A 24,109-nucleotide genomic window follows, 5' to 3' on the forward strand; every position below is an offset into this window, starting at 1 on the left:
CTCAACAGCACTTAACTATAATGATGAGCTTGGTGAAAATATTTGGAATTCTCTTGAACTGGAGAGAGTGGAGGAGACATGAAAATTATTTGTTGTAAAAAAAAAAAGAATATCTATCTGATGTATCAGATGCATTCTGGCACGCACTTAAATGTAAATCTTTTTTAACTCTTAAGCCACAAAAACATCATTTTGTTCTGTGAATACCACTTTCATGATATAGATATTAGATGTTCTATTTCACACTACTGTAGTCAATATATTATTAAATTATTGCTGTTACTCCTCTCACTATGACCTCGATTTAATATTTTTGGATAAACTTTTCAGGTGATCACGATCTGTTAGATGTGCTTTTCAAATGAATTATCTACAAAAAATCCCATAGAAAAACTTTTCAAGTGCTTTATCTACAGAAGTCCCAATTAAAGTCTAACAGATTTCAATCATTTGAAAAGCTTATGCTAAAATATAAAATCAAGGCTTATGTTTGCATTATGTAGAACTTTTATTTTTATTGGTGAAGCAAGCTAAGATCACATAGTAATCATAAATTATATAAAATTGTATTGTTTCATATGCAAATTATGCAAATTTTATTGCTTGATAGTTGTGCATTTAGCTTGTATATTCACAGTAGTGCATGTTGTTGTTAATCTCCCACAATAAATAAATAAAAAAGAATTTTACTAATGGATAGTAGAAAGGACTGCCAAATTAAATGGACACTCCACTGCTCAAATCCAAAAAACAAAACACAAAAAAAAAATCACTGTTTTGTAGATATGCCTACAATGAAAACGTGCATGCATTTCATTATTTTTTATTTTTTTCTTCTTTTTCACTTCATTTCAGGCAGGGTGTTTTAACAATGTTCATTCATAAAAGTGCCAATTTCTAAGGAAATCTGCACTTTTTGTAAAATGAAAAAAGACGATACACTCACTATTCACACCTAGAGCACAACAGCACAGCAAGATACAGTTCTTTAGAGGTCTGGAGTGGCCCTTTAAGTGTACAACACCATAAGTGTGCCACGCCATTTTCTCTGTCATACCAAGAGATAGATTTGACTTTACGTTAAAAGGATTTGTTGCCATTTCTATATAATATATTGTCAGGTCTTACTTGCAGTAAAACACCTTAAATAGTTTTGTGTGTGTAGGTTAAAACGTCTGAACAAGGAGGATAAGTTGATGATTTTAATTGTTTTCTTGAACCCCCTCCAGATTCAGAAACTATCAGGCTCCCTTACGAAGAGGGAGAGCTTTTAGAATATCTGGATGCAGAAGAGTTGCCTCCAATTTTAGTAGATCTTCTAGAAAAGTCCCAGGTTTGAGAACATTATTTTCTTTTTGTTGTTTTGTTTATTTCCGATAGCAAAATTACCCATAATCGTAAATGTGTATCTATCAAAAAAAGTTAGCATTAGTTCTGTTTTATTCGCAGTCACCTTCTTTTGGATTTTGGTTCCAAAAACATACATGTTAAATTCTGAAACATAGAGAAGAAACATAGAAAAGAAAATATTTTAGACCTCACCTAAAAAGTCCATGTTGAGCTTGTTCTAAAGAGAACACCAGTTCACTCCTTAAGGAATCCATAGGCTGAAATTAAACATTTATGAAAATAAAGAGTTGGAGAATTGGCTCCATACTCAACCTGATCTATAGATTTTATAGAATAAATTAATCTTATCATGCTCATCATTTTCAAAACTTGATATTTGTATTATTAAAGGACCACTATAGGCACCCAGACCACTTCAGCTCATTGAAGTGGTCTGGGTGCCAGGTCCCCCAGGTTTTAACCCTGCAGCTGTAAACATAGCAGTTTCAGAGAAACTGCATCCATCACATGTGGCATATATGTTTTGTGCATTTACCTTTATAAATAGTTTATTTTTTCAAATTGGTAAATGTACAGAATATGGGCAAGTTATCGGCTATCGGCCTGAAAGTGCACAGATTATCGGTATCGGCTCTAAAAATCCAATATCAGTTGATCCCTACTTTTGGATAAACCTTTCAAATTATCACAATTGTTAGAAAACTTTTCAAATGATTCATCTGCAGAAGTCACCATTTACGTGTATGGGAATCTTTGTAGATAAATCATTTGAAACGTTTTTCAATCAAATTGTGATCATTTGAGAAGCTTATCCAATTTTATTAAACGGATGCCATAGTGAATAGCCTTGCGTGGATTATTAGACCTTGTTCTTTCTCACTTTTTTTTTTCTCTATCTCATTCACACAGGTGAATATTTTCCATTGTGGGTGTGTCATAACTGAAATTCGTGACTACAGACAGTCTGGCAACTTAAAATCACCCACGTATCAGACAAGACATGTTCTTTTACGTCCAACCATGCAGGCAAGCATTTTATTGTTCTGCCATTAAAACTGTGACTGTAGATTTCAGATCTGCTTTTTTTTTTATTAATATATAAGAAGTCTCACACATTGCTGCTATAAAAGAGGCAACAGGGAAGAGCGGGTGAAACTGCAAGCAGACAGTATATAAAGTGGTGGCCATTGGGTTGTTTATTTCTGTGATTTACTGTGCCACTTGGGGAGATTCACTGATCTTCTTAGCTGAACCTTTGTCCTCAAACCATCTTGGCCCGCTGGGCATTGGCCCAGTTTCTCAGTGATTAGTCCATGCCTGATCATATTTGAGGTTATGTTAATTTGTCCAGTTATGTTTGGTTTCCTAAAATGTAGTTACAGTGCGTAAAGAGAGCTGTAACTAATACATACACAGTTTGCTGGTTCCCTGATGTAAATAAAATTGTCAGAATAACATTTATTATTTTAAAAGTCATTATTATATTTTATATCCAATGTGCAAGAGTACAAAGTGAAAACAACAAATCATGTGTCCATGAAGTCTGTTACTGCCCAGAAGAACTGCATTTTTTTACTCCTAAGCCTTAATTGTTTAGGTAAACTCTTTTTTTAAAGAATGTGGTATGCACATGGCAATAAATGTTGCTTTTTTAACCTCACTGAGTAACCTTGGAGACTGTAGAGTCTAAAAAATGCAAGCATAGCAAAATCATAAAAAAGCATAAAAAGTATGGATTTTGATCAATCTTTTCAGTTTCAAGTTTCATTTACCTGTTTATGTTACATCTCCTATATTTAAATTCTGTATCGTAATATTTTTCAGCAATTGATAATCAATCTTTTGCTATAAATGAATGTTTGATGATGCACATTTTTTTTTTATTCTCTGGAAAATTTTGTTCTACTCGGAAACCGAGATTTCAATAGCTAATAGTTTGTAAAGACTCCCCTCCCCAACACTCCAGGTGACATTTTCTTTCAATGGGAGGAGAAGCAACGGATTAAATATATTCACCTGACATTTTCGCATTTTTAAGTGCCACCATTCTACCCTCTTCAATGCCTGGTACACGATGCTGCCAGGAGAAATGTCATCTTTATACTCTTGCACATGAATGAGTGCTCATAACACGGGCCTATGGGAAATCCTACACATTTATAGGATCTTCCACTCCTTGTGCGTGGTGAGATAACATAGTCATCGTCTAGAAGACGTTCCACCCCCCCTCCCCATACTCCATCAATTGCAAAGCAATTCAGAAGTTAATAAATATTTAATTTTATTAGCCAACACGCCCACCTAGTAAATCTAATCCAAACTTGGCAAAATTGTATATTGCTAATGCAAATGTGTAACTCCCATATAAACAATCCGCTAAGCAAGAGGCTGTAGATGTAGTTGTTATGGTGCTTACAGCATCCCTTTAACCTTACGAATGACCGACCCACTTTAACTGAAAGGGGTAAATCATTCCAGCAAAATTAAAATTTATATTTTCTTCAAACCTATCTGTTTTGGAAATTGTGATTCATTTTGTTCCTGTGAAAATGTATAGCAACAATGTTTCTTGTTATTAATTAAAGTTTGTTGTTGTTCTTCTTAGTCATTTCAGTTTTTAGGTTTGTTTGATTCTGTTTTATCTTATTTAATTCCTTTTTTTTTTTGTGCTTGCAGACTTTGGTTTCAGATATACATGCTATAACTAGTGACAACCATAAGTGGACACAGGTAAGTCATCTTTTTTTTTTTTTTATGGACATTGCATGACTGCTGTCATTATACGTGATTTATTGAAATATTCTATTCTAAGACATAATTTGTTAACATGATAGCAACAAAACATTGAAAATACAAAAGCTTTAAAGATCTACCAATGAGTATGGAGTTAGTGGCAGTGTGAACATTTGTAGTAGATCAATGACATGACACTTATTACATATTTCTTGAGTATCCTAACTGAAAGTCTTTTCACATGCTCACAACACTGTTCTCTGCCAAGAATAGAGCACAATCTGGCAGGTCACAGTGCTGTACAGTGGTACGTGCTCTCACATCACATCTACAGTTGGTTTAATATGCTGCAATGCCCAAGTGAAATGATTTTCATCCACAGAGGCCTGTGCCTTTTCTCTGGCAATGTAAAACATTGCTGTTTTATACAAACAGCAATGTTTACGTGTTATCCTAACCAGATATCTACCAGCCATCAGACTGGCGGCAACTAGAGGCGCTTCCTTATTGATGACCTTTAGTTTTACAATGTCTTTTCAAATCAGCATCATCATATTCATCATGATGACTCTGAACATGTCCAGTATGTCTCTAACCAAAATTATGTGCCTGTGCCATATATTCCCAATGCTTTTCTATGATGAGCATTGGATTGGTCAAAAGTCATCAGAGCTGATCTGAGAGAGAGAGCAGCTTCAGAAAGGAGACTGTCCTGGCACTGGATTACAGATAATTTATATATATATATATTTATTTATTTAACAAAGGGGGACCCAAGGAATTGAAGAAAGAAACAAATAATATATTTGTTTTTAATGTTAGAGTGTTCATTAAACAAAAATCAAGTATCGCTATAGTGATCATAGTGTTTGGAGTGTCCGTTTAAATGGTAAGTGGTACTTACCCTTACACAAAAATAACTGGGTACATTTTGGAATAAAACCAAACAAACAAACATTAAACATGGGTATATAAAGCATCGAATCAAATAGCAGTGTGTGTCTTGAGTGATGTATTATAGCAGCTTGAGTTCGTTTAGTAAATGTGATAAGACTTTTTCGTATAAAAGCTTACTTGCATTTAAAACAGCGTTTCTGGTGAATATAACTCCCAGTTGGAAAGTGCCACGTGTATTTATATCAAATGTGATTGTAAATTATAGTCTAGCATTCCAATTCATTTGTAGAAAACCTTGTCTTTGTTTTTCCAAATGTAAGGTTATATTGAGTGTTAACTAAAATAATGAGAATTGCTTTAATGCAAATCATACCATGCCATGTCTTTTTCGATGTATAGGAAGACAAGCTTTTATTAGAGAGCCAGTTAATCTTGGCAACAGCTGAGCCTTTATGTCTTGATCCTTCTATATCGGTCACCTGCACTGCAAACCGCCTTTTGTTCAACAAACAGAAGATGAACACATTCCCAATGAAACGGTAAGGATGTGTTGTTTTTGGTTGTGCTTTGATTTTCTTTTTTTCTCTGCCTCTTGTTGACAGTGCAGGTTTTATATATCATCTATGTGCAGTGCAGGTTTTATTTATTTCCTGGAAACTAATATGGTAGTTGAGATGAAGAAAAGACCAAAGCTATCACATTCAATCTGTTGCAGAGCTGTGGCTGCTTTTGATCCCCCAGAGGGCTAATCATCATGAACAAAAGCAGAGATAGATTAAATCCGGAGTAGAGATCCCAGTAAAGCAATACCAGCCATGCTTACTTAACACTTATGTCCTGTCAGACTTATCTTTGCAAAAGCAATCCTGTTTTTGGTCCGAGTTTCCTAATGAAGCCACCATCCTATCTGCAGTTACATTTAAAAATATTTTTGTTGTTGTTAAGTGCTACTTTAGTAGTTTGCATAGCAGAGATGTTTTCCTGCGAACAATTTGACGTCTTACCTGGTGTATGACGCTTCCTGCCTCTTCACTAGCCAGGGCTCATTGGGTGAAAGTGGTCAGTTTGGCGCTCTCCGCCAATTAACTGGCTTTTCACAGCTAGGCTTAGCCTAGGAGAGCTAACTATGCTTCTAAACAGTAGCTTTCAACTGTCTTGTCCGCTGAAAGAAGGCAGGTAAGAAGTCAAACCATTTTAAAATGGCATGGCTGCTTTCTATAGGAGAGCGCCGGGGCACTCATGGCACCATAACTACCACACACACGTGATGTAGTGATTATGGTGTTAGGAGCATTAATTTACATGTGACTAGTAAAAGAATAAGATAAGTCATACACTCGCATATTAAAATGTAGAATTCTCAGATTCCCAGTAGGATTGGCAAGTAAAAGCCTACCATACATATAAATACTTCAAAACTGATTATAATTTACTGCGGTTGTAGTATCTGTCAGCATGTTATGCTCTCCTTGCGTAGGATGATTAGGAAATATTGTGGATTTGATGCAGTTGTCATGTAGCTATTGCCGTCACAGGCTTTGGCAAAATATTTTCTCTTATTATCTCTTAAGAGACTTCAAGTAAGCTCATATTTATCTCCTCTGTCAAATGATCTTATATAGATAACTGACATCAAACTATTCTTTTATTGTCAGTCCCATGTCAGCTGGGGGGGAAAAAAAAGCTTAAATATTTTTTTTTTTTTTTGCTGAACTCTTTTTCCACTAAGTGATCTTCGGCATTCTGACAGGTTTAATTTGGAAATACTTATTTTGTTATGCTCCTTGTAATATCTGGAATGTTTTTTTGTTTTTTGTTTTTTACATTTAGAAACCTGTTTAAACCCTAAAAATCATTTCAATGTAGAACATGCATGTTAGTTTGTTTTTTGGGTTGCTCTGTTACTCTTTTAATCTGGGCAGTAGTTGAGATTTTGTGGCCCGAGACAACATTGTAATGTTACTATTTCTTTACCTTTGTTGCTCTGGATAAATTATTTTCAGCTAGAGACACACCAAAGTGTTAAAGGGACACTCCAGGCACCCAGACCACTTCTGCCCATTGGAGTGGTCTGGGTGCCAACTCCCACCACCCTTAACCCTGCAAGTGTAATTATTTCAGTTTTCATAAACTTCAAAATTTACCTTGAAGGGTTAAGTCCTCATCTAGTGGCTGTCTACTAGACAGCCACTAGAGGACACTTCCGTGTTCATAGAAATGAAAAGTGTGCTATAACGTCGCTGGACGTCCTCACGCTATGTGAGGACCTCCAGCGTCGCTGAAATCCCCATAGGAAGGCATTGAAAGCATTAAAGCGCATTACGTCTCCCCCGCCGCTGGCCGCGCATGCTCAATAGGTCACCCCCGGGAGCGTGGGCAGACCTTGACCCAGCGCCGAGGGACATCGGCGCTGGATACAGGTAAGTCACTGAAGGGGTTTTAACCCATTCAGCAACTTGGGATGGGGGGTGAGAGGTAGAGGGGCCCTGCAGTGCCAGGAAAACAGTTTGTTTTCCTGGCACTGGAGAGTCCCTTTAAATGTTTTTTTTTTGTTTTTGTTTTTTTAAAGAAACATAGGTATGCCATATTATAACCAAGTGGACCATCTAAACAGCCCACTGTGTACCAGGAGTATTAAATTTTTAGTTCTTGAAACAAGATCTACAAATTTCTTTATATCATTACTGTAAAAGTATTTTGTTGTATATTGTTCTTTATTCACTTTTTTTTGTTTGTTTTTAAGTTAGAGTTATTGAGGTGAAGGCTCGCCCAAATAGAGTTAGCAGCACTTAAGTTTAGGAGGCTCTATTTATAAGTACATGTTATTTGTGGGCCAGTGCAATTTTTTTTTTTTTTTTTTTTAAATAGAATTGACATTATTACATTGTACTATTTTATTTTTAACTTTCCATGCCTGGCCTTTAGTCGTTTCAGTTACTTTTTGTTTAGATAGCTGAGCAGCTACATTCTTTAATATGCAGAGAAGTAGAAAGTAATACACCAACGTTTTGCATTGGTATATATTACTTGATACTTTCATAGTGCACATTTTAAGGGAATATTAAATCTTGGGAACCTAAATTTTAAAACCTCCCTATTATTTTTTAGTGCCCGGTATTAAACATCACGGTGACATCCAAGAATATCCTTCACTTTTATCCCATTCTTTACCCCCAGCATTTTAGCAGTTCACATTAAATAGATTTATCATTGAAATCCTCCTGCAATCGATTGCTAGTGTATATTTAAAAAACAGCTTTAGAAGGATCTATCTACTAATGAACTGCGCCATTTGTTTTAATATTTATTCACTTAGTTCACAGTGCCCTCTAATGGCCAAATGTCTGTAAGAATGAAGTGTGTATAAATAAATATATGTATGAGATGTCACTATATAGCTAGAGGGATATATATCAAGGCAAAAATCGGGCGATTCTGTGCCAAATTAGTAAATATGGAGCAATCACAGTGGAAACCAATAGCATATCTCTAAACATGTAGCACTTTTCACCCAGAATTGCACCTGTTTTGCTTTGATAAATCTCACCCTAAGTAGTTTATTAACTGCACTGCACATTGTGATAATTTGACACAAACATTTATACGATACAGCCTTAATTTAGCATTGATTGAAATGGTGCAGTGGCAGCCCAGTCTTTGTACTTAAAGGACCACTATGTTTACAATAGGGTTAATCCAGCCTCTAGTGGCTGTTTCATTGAGGCTCTTTTCACAGTGAGAAGACCCCAGCGTCCATAGGAAAGCATTGAGAATGCTTTCCTATGGACTGGCTGAATGCGCGCGCGGCTCTTGCCGCGCATGCGCATTCAGCTGATAGCGTCGGAAGGAGGAGGAGAGTCCCCAGCGCCGAGGGAGCCCGGCGCTGGAGAAAGGTAAGGGATTAACCCCTTCCTCCCCCTTCAGCCTGGTAGAAGGGGGGGCCATGAGGGTGCGGGGGGACCTATTAATACTATAGTGCCAGGAAAACGAGTTTGTTTTCCTGGCACTATAGTGGTCCTTTAATGGAACACTATAGTCACCAAAAGATTGTATAAGATTCAAAGGCCCTGCCTCACATGTATTTCAAGTAAATATTACAAATGACAAACGTACCAAGTTTAGCTTACTCTGCTGAAAAAATCTCCTGAAAATTCAGCTCTAATCGCTATGGTACATTCCAAGCACCATAATCACTGCAGGGCACTGTAGTGGTTATGGTGCCAGGAGGGCCCTCACGTCCGCCAATGTAAGTAGTCAGACCATGTGCTATCGGTTTGACTTTACCTGTGATCCACTGACAGTCAGAAGCTCTCTTCAATGAGCTAACCACTGTGGTCTTGTGCTTATTTCACTGGCTTGGATTGATCAGCTGATATGCTCTACTATTAACTAGCAATGCACAGCTGGGGCTTCCTAGCTTCTAGCTTTCCCAAATGCATGCGTAGCAAGATCTGCTATACTTCAAATGAGAAAATAAAGGATTACACTAGTCAAATTAGCAATCCTACAATCCCCTGAGCAGATATTAAGCATGGTATACACACCTCCATGCACACTGGATTCCAGGGTCACAAGCATGGTATTGTGAATGTCTATCACTGTACACTTCTTCTTCTTTTATTGAGATTGCAAGCTAGTAATTTTGAATGCAGGTGAAGCCCACTCTGTAGCAATTTGCACCCATATGTTTTCAGCATAGCGATTAGAGCTGAATTTTCAGGAGATTTTTTTTCAGCAAATATAGGGAAGAAGCAGACTGGATTAAAGGGTTATATTCATGATATCACCCCTGATTCTAGTCATAAATGAACACTCCAGGAATTAGTCTGCAAACATTAGTTGTAAGTTGGTTTACTTCTTGCTTGTCAGATGCCTGAATGTTTTCATGCAAATAGTTTCTCACCATATCTACACACACACCTTTGTCTGCTATTGTCAAAGCGAAGAGAGGCATGGCAGGAAATGTACAGCTATTTTTTTTAACTTCACTTGAAAAGCTTGTTATGGTGAGATTTTTTAGGGGATCAAGATATCGATAATAAACACATAATTAAATTTCACGCTGATGTTGTTGCCATTTTCAAGGTGTCTGAAGAGGTTTTCAAGGCCATCCCTGAACAGACAGCAGGAGATATCAAACAGCCTCCCACCAACACAACTCAGACTTCTGGACTACCTGCAGAAACGAAAAGAAAGGAAAACCACCACTCCGCAGTATGACCTAAAAATATCCAAAATCGGAAATGTATGTGAATGGCTGATATTCTAAAACAGATAAAACTAAGCAAAATAAATAGTTGTAATAATATTAACAATGCTTCGTTTGGCTTTTTCAGTGTGTCGACACTTGGAGACAAGCCCCATGCACATTGACGGCACCATCAGAAGTGGATGTAAGTGGGTTTTTTTGTGTGTGTGTGTGTGTGTGTGTGTGTCAGTCATTTACTGTAAAAAATATATATATATATATATTTATATTTATTATAGCAATTGTATTTCATATTAGAAATTATGTACAATTTGTAGATGTAAACCCTCATAACAAGCTTTAAATTATTTTTGCCCAATATTTGGTATCAGATATTTCCAAATTCCAATCCTGATTTAAAAATGTGTGTGGGTTTTTTTTTGTTATATATTTATTTGCTTGTTTCTTTATTTCGTTCAGAGAAAATACAAGTTAAACACATAATTCCAGGAGTATAATTTGGACTTGCATTTTAAGCCATTTGTCAAAATAAAATACAATTCCTAGCAATCATTCAGCTAATCAATTTTGAAAATGTGTTCAGTTCATTCATAAATGACATCATTTCTTTGTCATGGATTTCGATAGATCATCACCATGATAAAAAAAAAGAAATACTAAGACAGGAAACCCCAAATAAAATAGAAAAATATGGTATAATAGCTGCTACTATTATTGCAAAATAAATCATTTGTACAACATAGGATTAAAAATGAATTAATAAATTGCACCTAGCAGTGACAGCACTCTCAAAACCTGATTAAGCCTTAAGGCCAGTGCAATGGCTTCCAACCTTGTTTGCACCAAGGCAGATCTACATTCATTTTACCTTAATCAGCAGCTTCATTACACATTTACTTGAAGCCTTACTTGAAAGATGTCAAGATCAAATTGACTTATTACCCCACAAATCTAATAAACTATTAGTGGTCTGCGCCGATTAGCAGGCATGGAGTTCCATATCATTTTGTCATTACTGTCCTAGTAAAAAGGTTTTAAACACAACCAAATCTTTTCTTTTCTTTCCAAAATATAAATGCGTTTTGTGTTTGAATGCAGTAAGTTGGATATTCGTGAGACATTGTTAAAATGCAATGCTAGAGAAATGGGCAAACGTTTTCCTCCCTTTCCATTTATTAGGTCGAAAAATATGCCAAAGTGGAAAAATCTTTCAAACCTGACGACTCACAACCTACTGTCTGGCCAGCAGATGTGAGTAATTAAATCCTTTTGCCAATATTTTTCTTGTCTTGTGTAAGATGCATGTGTGTAGTATGAGTTTAGCTGGCAAGAAGACCTTCCAGAGGATCTTTATATAATCCACATTTTCTTCCAGCAGTGCTATGATTCTCTCCTTATATAATCCATTCTGCCAGCAGAATAAAACTGTAATGTAAGCTTAACAAACTCGTTCATTTAATGGTATGGAAGTCCAAAATGAAATCTACTTCTTTTTTTTTTTTTTTTTTTTTTTTTTAGCCTTAAATTTGCTTAGCATATGTGTTTGATGCAGAATAATAGCAGAAGGGATTTCCAAATCATTCCTTCTCAGTAAAAAAAAAAAACACCAAAAGAAGCTTGAAAACTCTGTTCACCTCACTTCATAGCACAGATATGTGTGTGGGTGTTTGCCCATTTCACAAGCTCTAAGATGAATCGGAGAGGGACATCGCAGGTTGTTATATCTTTTAAAGAGCACGTGCATTTACACGGATACAAATCATTTGAATATGTTACCCAGTGGAAGTACTTTGATAGATAGGAAAAAAAGACAGATTATTATTATTTGGGATTGACTTGTGGGTAAAAATATAAAATAATATATAGATAACTAGACTATGATCAATAGTTGTGCACAATAATAGCCCCTTACTTTGTACTGGTAGGATTTTATGACACGTAGCATCAACAAATCCTATATCCGTGCACTGTGATGGCCTTCAACTCATAGAATTCTTTGAATGCAATAGATCAGTGGATCCCAAACCAGTCCTCATGTCCCACCAGCAATCCAGGATTTATGTATTTCCCTATTGTATTCCACTGGAGATAATGACAAAGCCTGGACTGTTGGTGGGTCTTTAGGACTGGTTTGGAAAAGACTTAAAGAGATGTCTAGAGAACCACAGGAATTGCCCCGTTGCCCCCCCCCCTGATCCGCCACTGATGCAAGGTCAGCAAACACCTAAGTTAGAAGAAAGGCGTAGGTATGGAAGGCTGACCTTCAGAAAGAAGAGACATATGACAAAACAATTCTTATCTTACTGTGGGAAGAACTGACCTTTAAAATATGTAACTGCTCATTTCTAGCATTATTAGAAGCTTAATGGAGAGTGGGTTATTCACTTCTTAAAACCGAAAAGTCTCATTTAATTTGTAAATAATTCAGATGCTATTTTAAATTATTCCCTCTCACCTCCCCTCTTTCTAAAAAGTGCATGAAACACAATAAAAATAATAACAAACAGCAGCTTTTAGGGGTTATTCACGTAAGCGGACTTAAGTTTAGCTTAATTAAGTTTCAAGTTGCCTTTTTTTTTACCTAATACCTGACAGGTATAAGAAATATACTTTTAGTACCACTGTCTATCTGCCATATAGATATTGTAAGCATTTTATTTTATGAAATACAATGCAATGGTAAGCTATTTTAAATCATTCCTCATTCCCTCTTCCTTTATAAAATTATAGAAATACTAGTCTTTACTGATATTACTGTGTTATTATGGGCATAATCTACCCTCTGCTTAATTGAACTTGGCCAGAATTCCATACTAGGTAATCTTTCTCAATTTCTGTCCTATCGGAAATTTATGTTGTTTTTGGAGTGCCTTTCTCCATGAGTGCACCTTCCTTTCGATCTATTTCAAGGGTCACTATAGGGTCAGGAACACAAACCTGTATTCCTGACCCTATAGTGTTTAACCCACCATTTAGGTGGCTTGCCCCCTTCCCCTCCCCCCCATAAAAGTTTAAAACTCACCTTATTTCCAGGGCCGCGCGAGTTCATAGTGAAAGGCCCATAGAGAAAACATTGGATTGGCTAAAATCGGAATAGGGGCGGGGCCAAATGCCGTTTTGGCCAATCAGGATCTCCTCATAGAGATGCATTGAATCCATGCATCTCTATGAGGAAAATTCAGTGTCTCCATGCAATGTGTGGGGATGCTGAAAGGCAGGGCTGCTTACTGTGCAGCCCTGCGCCAGGAAGCCCCTCCAGTGGCCATCTAAGGAGTGGCCACTTGGAGGTGTCCCAAGGGGCAATGTAAGTGTTTACATGAAAATGCCTGAAGGGAGCTATTATACTCACCAGAACAACTACATTAAGCTGTGGTTGCTCTGGTGACTATAGTGTCCCTTTAATCCATGCATCAACGAATCAATCTCCCGGGATAAATAATAAATGAACACCACAGGTAAATCCTGAATGATCGATTTGTCCAGATGTTGAATAAAGCCATTTGATTCAGATGAAATGTCCCAAAAATATTTTGATACAATGACTCTTACTCATTCTTTAAAGGACCACTATAGTGCCTGGAAAACATACTTGTTTTCCTGGCACTATAGTGCCCTGAGGGTGCCCCCACCCTCAGGGTCCCCCTCCCGCCCAGCTCTGGAAAGGGGAAAAGGGGTAAAACTTACCTTTTTCCAGCGCTGGGCGGGGAGCTCTCCTCCTCCGTTCCGCCCCGTCTGCTGAATGCGCACGCGCGGCAAGAGCTGCGCGCGCATTCAGCCGGTCGCAAAGGAAAGCATTTATAATGCTTTCCTATGGACGCTTGCATGCTCTCACTGTGATTTTCACAGTGAGAATCACGCAAGCGCCTCTAGCGGCTGTCAGTGAGACAGCCACTAGAGGATTAGGGTGAAGGCTTAACCAATTTATAAACATAGCAGTTTCTCTGAAACTGCTATGTTTATAAAAAAAAATGGGTTAACCCTAGCTGGACCTGGCACCCAGACCACTTCATTAGGTGAAGTGGTCTGGGTGCCTAGAGTGGTCCTTTAACCCCTTAAGGACACATGACATGTGTGACATGTCATGATTCCCTTTTATTCCAGAAGTTTGGTCCTTAAGGGGTTAAAGACATGATGTGAGTAAAGTAACAGTGAATTATTCATCTTATAAGTCAATGTAGATGGATGCAGGTATCATATATAGTTAGTTTTAATTAACTGTATTTAATTTTATTATAAGAAGTAAGTAACTATTTTAGGCAAACATCAACTTTTATGAAATGTATTTTTGTTTACAACCCCCTCCGTAAGATTGGTTTACTTTTCATTTGTAGGAAATGAAAGAAGACTACCTATTTGAACTGGAAAGTGGCAGCCCATTTCAGAAAGCAAAACTCACTGTTTTTCAAAATAAGGGCAATCCTTTGTACTACGGAAAATTACAGACCTACAAAACCGAAGAAGAAAGTGAAAACCGTTTATCTCCCTCTCAGTGAGTTCTGTGAAAACCTATGTATTACATAGAGTAATGGTTCCCAAGCCAGTCCTCATGACCCAGCAACAGTCTGTGATTTATGTATTTCTCTTTTCTATTCAAATGGAGATACTGACTAAACCTGGACTGTTGCTGGGTCAGGAGGGACTGACTTAGGATCCAATGACAGTCATAACCTACTTAGAGAAAGCTATTTGTACCTTTTTTATATTTTAACAAATATTCCAAGATTATCTGTATATGATATTTGCATGTTAGCAAAATGTATGCCTGAGTCCCTCAACAAGTGCTTACACAGGGCTGGTTTTAGTAACATGTATAAAAACAAAGAAATTGGTTTCAAACTGGAGGAAAGATTAAAATGTATATATTATTAATTAGAATGCTACACCCAAATTGTAGTTGTGGTCAGATTCAGAATCCAAAGCCTAATCGGCTACGCCTCTGACTACTCAAGTATAAACATATATCCAGTGCCCCTAACCTTCAGATTTTATTGTATTTTGTCTATGTAGGGGGGTCGGATAGTAATCAATCAAATTAAATGAGTATTGTAATCGAGGATACAGGGAACAGAAGGCATAATAATACCCATAACTCTGCAAAGACAATAAAATAAATTAATATAGAGCTATTAAAGGATTAAGTGTAATCTTAAAGTCTATACTCTCACTTTTCCTGGGTTGTGTCAGTACGATTCTATAAAAGAATCCCCATGGGAGGATCACATATAGACTTGATGCAATTAAGCAGAAAAAGGAGCCAAGTTGCTGTACAAATTGGTCTTGGACATGGTCACAATAACTTCAAAAATTATAGTTGGCAACAATTGCTTAAACAATCTAATCCCACTTATATATGCAGATGTAGTTATGCCCGTGAATCTCTAAAATATATTTCTAATTTGCTGTCTCTATTTCAAAGAGTCTTTTGTGGTCCTAAGAGGATCTTCCTAGTTCATGAATTCACAGTAATTCAACTTATGCTAGCGATCATTAGATATCCACATACATAGATAGAAATAGAAAAGCCTCTCTACCTTGTAAACTCGCTAGATAGTCAGAGGAAAAAGAAATGCAAAAACCTTGATAAAGTGCTAATCAAACTAAACCATGCTTATGCAGGTTTTCTACACCATGTTTTAAAGTGCCCTGTGAGAAAGGAAAAAGTCAGATGCGCGTTTCGGTGCACAAACGTGTGCACCTTCGTCAGGGGTTGATGAAGGTGCACACGTTCGTGCACCGAAACACGTGTCAGGCTTTTTCCTTTCTCACAGGAAGTAGGAGTTTGAAACCAATTTTATAGACAAATAGGGGTTAAGCCCCGAGAAAAAAAAGAAAAACTACCACAACAAGAGGACATAGTCTTAAAAATAATATCAGGAAGTATTACTTTACTGAGAGGGTAGTGGATGCATGGAATAGCCTTCCAGCTGAAGTGGTAGAGGATAACACAGTAAAGGAGTTTAAGCAATCGTGGGATAGGCATAAGGCTATCCTAACTATAAGATAAGGCTAGGGACTAATGAAAGTATTTTGAAAATTGATAATGAAAAAAACACATAAGATGCTGAGGTTGTGCCCTTGTGAGAGGGCAACTACCCAGCCGGCTGATAAGGTTGTTGGTACAGTATAGTTTAGTGCCTGGATGAATCTTAGGGTCTGGAATCCAGTAGACAGACAAAAAGGGGGGGGGGGGGGGGAGCGGGGTAAGGAAAAAGTTCCTACAGAGCAATACTTCAATGCTATGGGGTAAAGTGCCAAAGGGTATCCTTATATCAATGAAAAAAATAAAACTTTATTGGTCTATTACAAGATAGAAGGGATACAAGAGCACTTATATATCAGCAGATTAGCTCTGTTATCTATATTAGCCTTAAGTATCAAACCTTGGTATATAATACTACTCAAAAGCCTCCTTGATTGGGGCTTATACCGTGGAAGCTTAGGCTAATATTCCCCTGAGGCAGCACCTAACCCTAATGATCTTGCTAAGAGATCAATCAGTTAGGTTATAAGTCCACCCAGTATAGACAGAGTATATTCATAAGTATGAAATAGCAGATATTGGTTGCAGGGAATAGTAAAACAATAGTGACAAAGAGAACAGAGCGATCAAAGTGTACAGTGAAAAAAGTTAAGTCTAATGTTGCAAAGACCTATCACTGTTCTATTACTGTTGCTATTCCCTAGCTTCTGCTAATAAACACCTTCGTGGGTGTTCTAAACTGAATGGCTGAACTCAATGCTGCAATACTGTCTAGTGGAGTTGGACTCCAGAAAAAATCATAGGGGTAAAGTGATTAACAAAAATTAATAACCATTGCAAAATAAGTGAGAGGAGGGATTCCCTTAGTGCCTCCGGTGTGGTGCACTGTGAGGAGCCGATATGTGGTGATTGGGGATCCCTCCAAGTGACCCGACGCGCGTTTCGGAGTTTGAAAACTCCTTCGTCAGGGGTAAGGATTGCCGCCCGAAATCTCCCGGTATTTAAATGCCCCTCATCCAATCATTGGCAGGATCATCGCAACGTCATCAGTGACGTGCCGCCCAGACCCTCTCAGTGTGTGAGTGGCTGTTAGCCAATCACGCAGGGGATCGTCACATCGTCATCTATGACGTGGTGTAGTTCCTCCACGTGGGAAAAAGTGGGTGGAGTGTTTGACAGTTCTATCTACCCGATTGGCTGGGCATCTTTATTACAATTTGATACAGTCATTTAGATAGCGATGGTTTAAGGATGTTATAAATGCGGTTTGGCTATTTGGACACTGTAGAGAATGTACAGATTATGAGTGTCAGACTGACAGAGCATAAATCTAAATGTACTAAGAGTCAACATAACACAGTAAAATAGGGATACAATGCATCTATAAGAGTAAGCTATTTATATAAATATAGAGCTATCACTGAGATGCCTTAATTTAAAGAGGAAACATTCAATTTAAATATGGAGTTACTTGAGTATAAAAGGGAAAAAATCCAATACATGAATGTTCTTTGAGATAGAATCAATCTATCTGAATGTGTTATGTCGAATATATTAGATATCTTTAATCATATGGCTATAGTGTCACTGAGCTGTATATATATATATTTACCCCACGGTGTAAAGGAGGGGAGGGGAGGGGGAGAAAGAGGGGGACGGTCAATCCTGGGACAATTCATGTCCCTACTTTTAATAACAAAAAACAAAAGTGAAAGTGAAACATCAAGTGAGTGAATACCCTTAGACTGATCAAAAAGTAACTAAGAAACATAGAGTAGGCTATTTACAAATATACAAGATAAGAATTTTAAAGAGACTTCTAGATATATGGGGAGTATGAGAAACCCTCATTGAGACCTTTGGGGGATAGGGTTTTGAGTCGGTAAATCCAATAGCACTCGCGTTTTCTTAAACGTTGATCCCAATTGCCCTTCCTCTGGTCCTGTTTGATTAATTCAATGCCTTGAAATTTAAGGACATTGGGGTCTCCATTGTGAGCTGTTTTTACGTGTCTGGAGATCGATGTTTCTATGTGCCTGGCTGACTTAACAGAATGAATATGTTCAAGAATTCGTCTCTTGAACGGTCTGAAGGTTTTGCCTACGTACATAGCATGACAGTGGCAGGTGATTAGATAGATCACTCCCTTCGAGTTGCAGTTGAAAAATGACAATGATTTAAAATTTTCCGTATTAGAGCTGTTATTAAAGTTTTTTGAATTGGTCTCTATGTATCTGCAAGCTTTGCACCTACCGCATTTGTAGGTGCCTTTAATTTTGCTTGACAGCCAGTGTGTGGGTGGTTTGCTAGTTTGAAAGTGACTGTGCACCAGTAAGTCTTTCAAATTATTGCCCCTTCTAGCTGTCAAGGTGGCGTAGGAGGGGAGGGCATCTCTGAGGTGGCTGTCCTGTTTTAGCAGAGGCCAGAAGCGATTCATAATTGTTTTGACTTGGTCCCAACCCCCATCGAAGGTGGCAACACATCTGAGTTGTTTTTGTTCAGGTTTTGGTGTTTATGCGGGAACGCCTTCTTCTCTTAAAAGGTCTTCTTGTTCGGTTAAGAGTGCCCTATGGTATGCCCTCTTGAGGCATTTATTGGGGTACCCCTTAGACCTAAACATGTGACGTAATTCTTTAGCCTGTGTTTTAAAATCTTCCAGGTCAGAGCAATTACGCCTTAGACGTAAATATTGGCCCGTCGGTATTCCCCGTTTCTGCTGAATTGGGTGGTGACTTTTCCAATTCAGAAGATTCTTGGTGGCTGTGCTTTTTCTGAATAAATTTGTTTTTATGATGCCCTGTTGTTGCGGGGACACCATAAGATCGAGAAAGCTTAAAGACGGAGTGCCAATTTCGGCGGTGAACTTTAAGTTCAATTCATTAGTGTTCAGGCTATGTGTGAATTGCAATTCACACATAGCCTGAACACTAATGAATTGAACTTAAAGTTCACCGCCGAAATTGGCACTCCGTCTTTAAGCTTTCTCGATCTTATGGTGTCCCCGCAACAACAGGGCATCATAAAAACAAATTTATTCAGAAAAAGCACAGCCACCAAGAATCTTCTGAATTGGAAAAGTCACCACCCAATTCAGCAGAAACGGGGAATACCGACGGGCCAATATTTACGTCTAAGGCGTAATTGCTCTGACCTGGAAGATTTTAAAACACAGGCTAAAGAATTACGTCACATGTTTAGGTCTAAGGGGTACCCCAATAAATGCCTCAAGAGGGCATACCATAGGGCCCTCTTAACCGAACAAGAAGACCTTTTAAGAGAAGAAGGCGTTCCCGCATCAACACCAAAACCTGAACAAAAACAACTCAGATGTGTTGCCACCTTCGATGGGGGTTGGGACCAAGTCAAAACAATTATGAATCGCTTCTGGCCTCTGCTAAAACAGGACAGCCACCTCAGAGATGCCCTCCCCTCCTACGCCACCTTGACAGCTAGAAGGGGCAATAATTTGAAAGACTTACTGGTGCACAGTCACTTTCAAACTAGCAAACCACCCACACACTGGCTGTCAAGCAAAATTAAAGGCACCTACAAATGCGGTAGGTGCAAAGCTTGCAGATACATAGAGACCAATTCAAAAAACTTTAATAACAGCTCTAATACGGAAAATTTTAAATCATTGTCATTTTTCAACTGCAACTCGAAGGGAGTGATCTATCTAATCACCTGCCACTGTCATGCTATGTACGTAGGCAAAACCTTCAGACCGTTCAAGAGACGAATTCTTGAACATATTCATTCTGTTAAGTCAGCCAGGCACATAGAAACATCGATCTCCAGACACGTAAAAACAGCTCACAATGGAGACCCCAATGTCCTTAAATTTCAAGGCATTGAATTAATCAAACAGGACCAGAGGAAGGGCAATTGGGATCAACGCTTAAGAAAACGCGAGTGCTATTGGATTTACCGACTCAAAACCCTATCCCCCAAAGGTCTCAATGAGGGTTTCTCATACTCCCCATATATCTAGAAGTCTCTTTAAAATTCTTATCTTGTATATTTGTAAATAGTCTACTCTATGTTTCTTAGTTACTTTTTGATCAGTCTAAGGGTATTCACTCACTTGATGTTTCACTTTCACTTTTGTTTTTTGTTATTAAAAGTAGGGACATGAATTGTCCCAGGATTGACCGTCCCCCTCTTTCTCCCCCTCCCCTCCCCTCCTTTACACCGTGGGGTAAATATATATATATACAGCTCAGTGACACTATAGCCATATGATTAAAGATATCTAATATATTCGACATAACACATTCAGATAGATTGATTCTATCTCAAAGAACATTCATGTATTGGATTTTTTCCCTTTTATACTCAAGTAACTCCATATTTAAATTGAATGTTTCCTCTTTAAATTAAGGCATCTCCGTGATAGCTCTATATTTATATAAATAGCTTACTCTTATAGATGCATTGTATCCCTATTTTACTGTGTTATGTTGACTCTTAGTACATTTAGATTTATGCTCTGTCAGTCTGACACTCATAATCTGTACATTCTCTACAGTGTCCAAATAGCCAAACCGCATTTATAACATCTTTAAACCATCGCTATCTAAATGACTGTATCAAATTGTAATAAAGATGCCCAGCCAATCGGGTAGATAGAACTGTCAAACACTCCACCCACTTTTTCCCACGTGGAGGAACTACACCACGTCATAGATGACGATGTGACGATCCCCTGCGTGATTGGCTAACAGCCACTCACACACTGCGAGGGTCTGGGCGGCACGTCACTGATGACGTTGCGATGATCCTGCCAATGATTGGATGAGGGGCATTTAAATACCGGGAGATTTCGGGCGGCAATCCTTACCCCTGACGAAGGAGTTTTCAAACTCCGAAACGCGCGTCGGGTCACTTGGAGGGATCCCCAATCACCACATATCGGCACCTCACAGTGCACCACACCGGAGGCACTAAGGGAATCCCTCCTCTCACTTATTTTGCAATGGTTATTAATTTTTGTTAATCACTTTACCCCTATGATTTTTTCTGGAGTCCAACTCCACTAGACAGTATTGCAGCATTGAGTTCAGCCATTCAGTTTAGAACACCCACGAAGGTGTTTATTAGCAGAAGCTAGGGAATAGCAACAGTAATAGAACAGTGATAGGTCTTTGCAACATTAGACTTAACTTTTTTCACTGTACACTTTGATCGCTCTGTTCTCTTTGTCACTATTGTTTTACTATTCCCTGCAACCAATATCTGCTATTTCATACTTATGAATATACTCTGTCTATACTGGGTGGACTTATAACCTAACTGATTGATCTCTTAGCAAGATCATTAGGGTTAGGTGCTGCCTCAGGGGAATATTAGCCTAAGCTTCCACGGTATAAGCCCCAATCAAGGAGGCTTTTGAGTAGTATTATATACCAAGGTTTGATACTTAAGGCTAATATAGATAACAGAGCTAATCTGCTGATATATAAGTGCTCTTGTATCCCTTCTATCTTGTAATAGACCAATAAAGTTTTATTTTTTTCATTGATATAAGGATACCCTTTGGCACTTTACCCCATAGCATTGAAGTATTGCTCTGTAGGAACTTTTTCCTTACCCCGCTCCCCCCCCCCCCCCTTTTTGTCTGTCTACTGGATTCCAGACCCTAAGATTCATCCAGGCACTAAACTATACTGTACCAACAACCTTATCAGCCGGCTGGGTAGTTGCCCTCTCACAAGGGCACAACCTCAGCATCTTATGTGTTTTTTTCATTATCTTTAAACAAAGGGTCCATGCCCATATTTGGTGGAGCTGGTACCACCTATTCTGACCCATTCCCCTAATTTTAGGTTTAACTTTGTTGATCTAAGACTTAGGGGAATCTCTCTCTGTTTTCTACATTTATTTTGAAAATTGGGCAGACTAGATTGGGTTGGGCATACCCCTGCTGCACTGCAGTTCGTAGAAGGCTGAGCAGAGCCGGTCCAGGGCCTCTAGGGAGGGAGGCTGTGTATGGTTGCTCGTGGCTCCTCTCTGTGAGCTGCGACTGGCGGCCATCTTGGACGCGTTCCGCCTGACTCGTGGTTCTTTCAGGTTTGTGTACCTGCTCGGTTGTTGTCGCTTATCCGCTTGTCTTGCGGGGATCGGGATGACCCCCACAGGTCCGGGGGGGGGGTTCGGAGGTCAGTTGTGGTTGCTGGGGTGTCCGGCGCCGGAGAGAGCGGCCGCCTCTCCCCGGCTCCAACTCCTGCAGGCCTCAGATCGCTTTTTGGCCCGTATGCCCCGATCGACTTCAGACGGGTATCTCCCGATTCCCTGATGTGCCCCCGACGTGGGTAGCACACCTTGGGGGGTCGGTGGGCCATATAGCTGCCAATATTGCCTTTTGTTTCCCTTGCCCGTCGGGAGCTCCTTCCCCGCACGTCTGTTCGCCTCGGCGGTCAGACTCCGCCCCACTAGTGTTTTTTAAACCTTGTATGGGTAACATATTTTTTTTTTTTTGTTTCTTCCATAGTACAGCCAGCCTTTTGTGAACTACAGATAGCAATGTGTTAGAACATCATCTGCTTCATTAGCTATATACCTACGGCATTTTAAATGAAGTGCAAATCGTTCAACAAACTGACTTGTTTATTAACTTTTTTTCTTTTCCGTTCTAGATTTCTTATTGGTTCAAAGACTGACATTGACAGGTAATATTTAGATCATATTAAGATCTTGAAAAAACTGTGTGTCTTGCTTAAAATGGTGTGGCTATTCATCAAATAGCCAGATGAATTGCCAGGAATTCAAAGTCAATATCAAATTTAAGGTTAAAGTAGCCAAAATGGGAAAATTCTCCAATTCAACTTATTTTATAGACCGGCACCTAGCAATCCAGCTGTGCAAATAGGAAAGGAATCTAAAGACTGGTCCATAAGGATTCTTGAAATGCCTTAATTACTAATATCTGGAGAGGCAGTATACTTAGATTTTCATCCAGAATTGGCGCCTGCACATGTTAAAAGCTGTTAGTGATTGGTTAATGAATTTGATGTACTGTCACAAACTATGCACTTGCTTATAACATTGCCTTTCTGTATAATAATCTTAGGAAGATATAGGCATCACAGAGGCAGACTATTAGTAGAACATAGCTGAAAGAATCTCCTGTACAAGCATTTAAACTAAGAAGGAAAGGCTTCTCTGTTCCTGGATAATTAGAGTAATTGCTTTGTATGTAATTAGCAAGTGTCCTTGTCCAGTCTACCCTTAGACCTAGATCAACCCTCTGATTACTAAACCAGTATTCCAACAATCATCATGTTGATTTATAATTATTATTATGTTATTATTTATATAGCGCCAACAAATTCCGCAGCGCTTTACAGTGGGTGGATGAACAAACATGTAGTTGTAACCAGACAAGTTGGACACACAGGGACAGAGGGGTAGAGGGCCCTGCTCAATGAGCTTACATGCTAGAGGGAGTGGGGTAAAGTGACACAAAAGGTAAGGATAGTATTAGACAGATGAGTATAGCAGCATTTTTTTTTTTTTTTTTAAACCTGCTATTAGCAGTAGAAAGAGGGAAGTGCTAATGCCATTGTACAGAACACTGGTGAGACCTCACTTGGAGTACTGTACACAGTACTGGAGACCGTATCTCCAGAAGGATATTGATACTTTAGAGAGAGTTTAGAGAAGAGCTACTAAACTGGTTCATGGATTGCAGGATAAAACTTACCAGGAAAGGTTAAAGGATCTTAACATGTATAGCTTGGAGGAAAGATGAGACAGGGGGGACATGATAGAAACATTTAAATACATAAAGGGAATCAACACAGTAAAGGAGGAGACTATATTTAAAAGAAAAAAAAAAACTACCACAACAAGAGGGCATAGTCTTAAATTAGAGGGGCAAAGGTTTAAAAATAATATCAGGAAGTATTACTTTACTGAGAGGGTAGGGGATGCATGGAATA

The 24,109-nt window shown here is 38.5% G+C and overlaps 1 protein-coding gene across 4 annotated transcripts in view; it reads left to right on the forward strand.

Moving 5' to 3' along the window:
• The window catches only part of SUPT20H (SPT20 homolog, SAGA complex component), a 64,187-nt gene that overhangs the window by 16,260 nt on the left and 23,818 nt on the right, over positions 1 to 24,109 (forward strand). For all 4 annotated transcript variants that reach the window (XM_063429122.1, XM_063429129.1, XM_063429135.1 and 1 more), the window contains exons 7-15: positions 1,230 to 1,333; positions 2,260 to 2,376; positions 4,027 to 4,080; positions 5,380 to 5,519; positions 10,066 to 10,225; positions 10,317 to 10,373; positions 11,369 to 11,440; positions 14,521 to 14,678; positions 22,805 to 22,837. In XM_063429122.1, the coding sequence (XP_063285192.1) occupies positions 1,230 to 1,333; positions 2,260 to 2,376; positions 4,027 to 4,080; positions 5,380 to 5,519; positions 10,066 to 10,225; positions 10,317 to 10,373; positions 11,369 to 11,440; positions 14,521 to 14,678; positions 22,805 to 22,837 (895 nt within the window). The remainder of the gene's footprint in view (positions 1 to 1,229; positions 1,334 to 2,259; positions 2,377 to 4,026; positions 4,081 to 5,379; positions 5,520 to 10,065; positions 10,226 to 10,316; positions 10,374 to 11,368; positions 11,441 to 14,520; positions 14,679 to 22,804; positions 22,838 to 24,109) is intronic.

This window comes from Pelobates fuscus, chromosome 1, assembly GCF_036172605.1.
Source record: "Pelobates fuscus isolate aPelFus1 chromosome 1, aPelFus1.pri, whole genome shotgun sequence".
Lineage (NCBI taxonomy): Eukaryota > Metazoa > Chordata > Amphibia > Anura > Pelobatidae > Pelobates > Pelobates fuscus.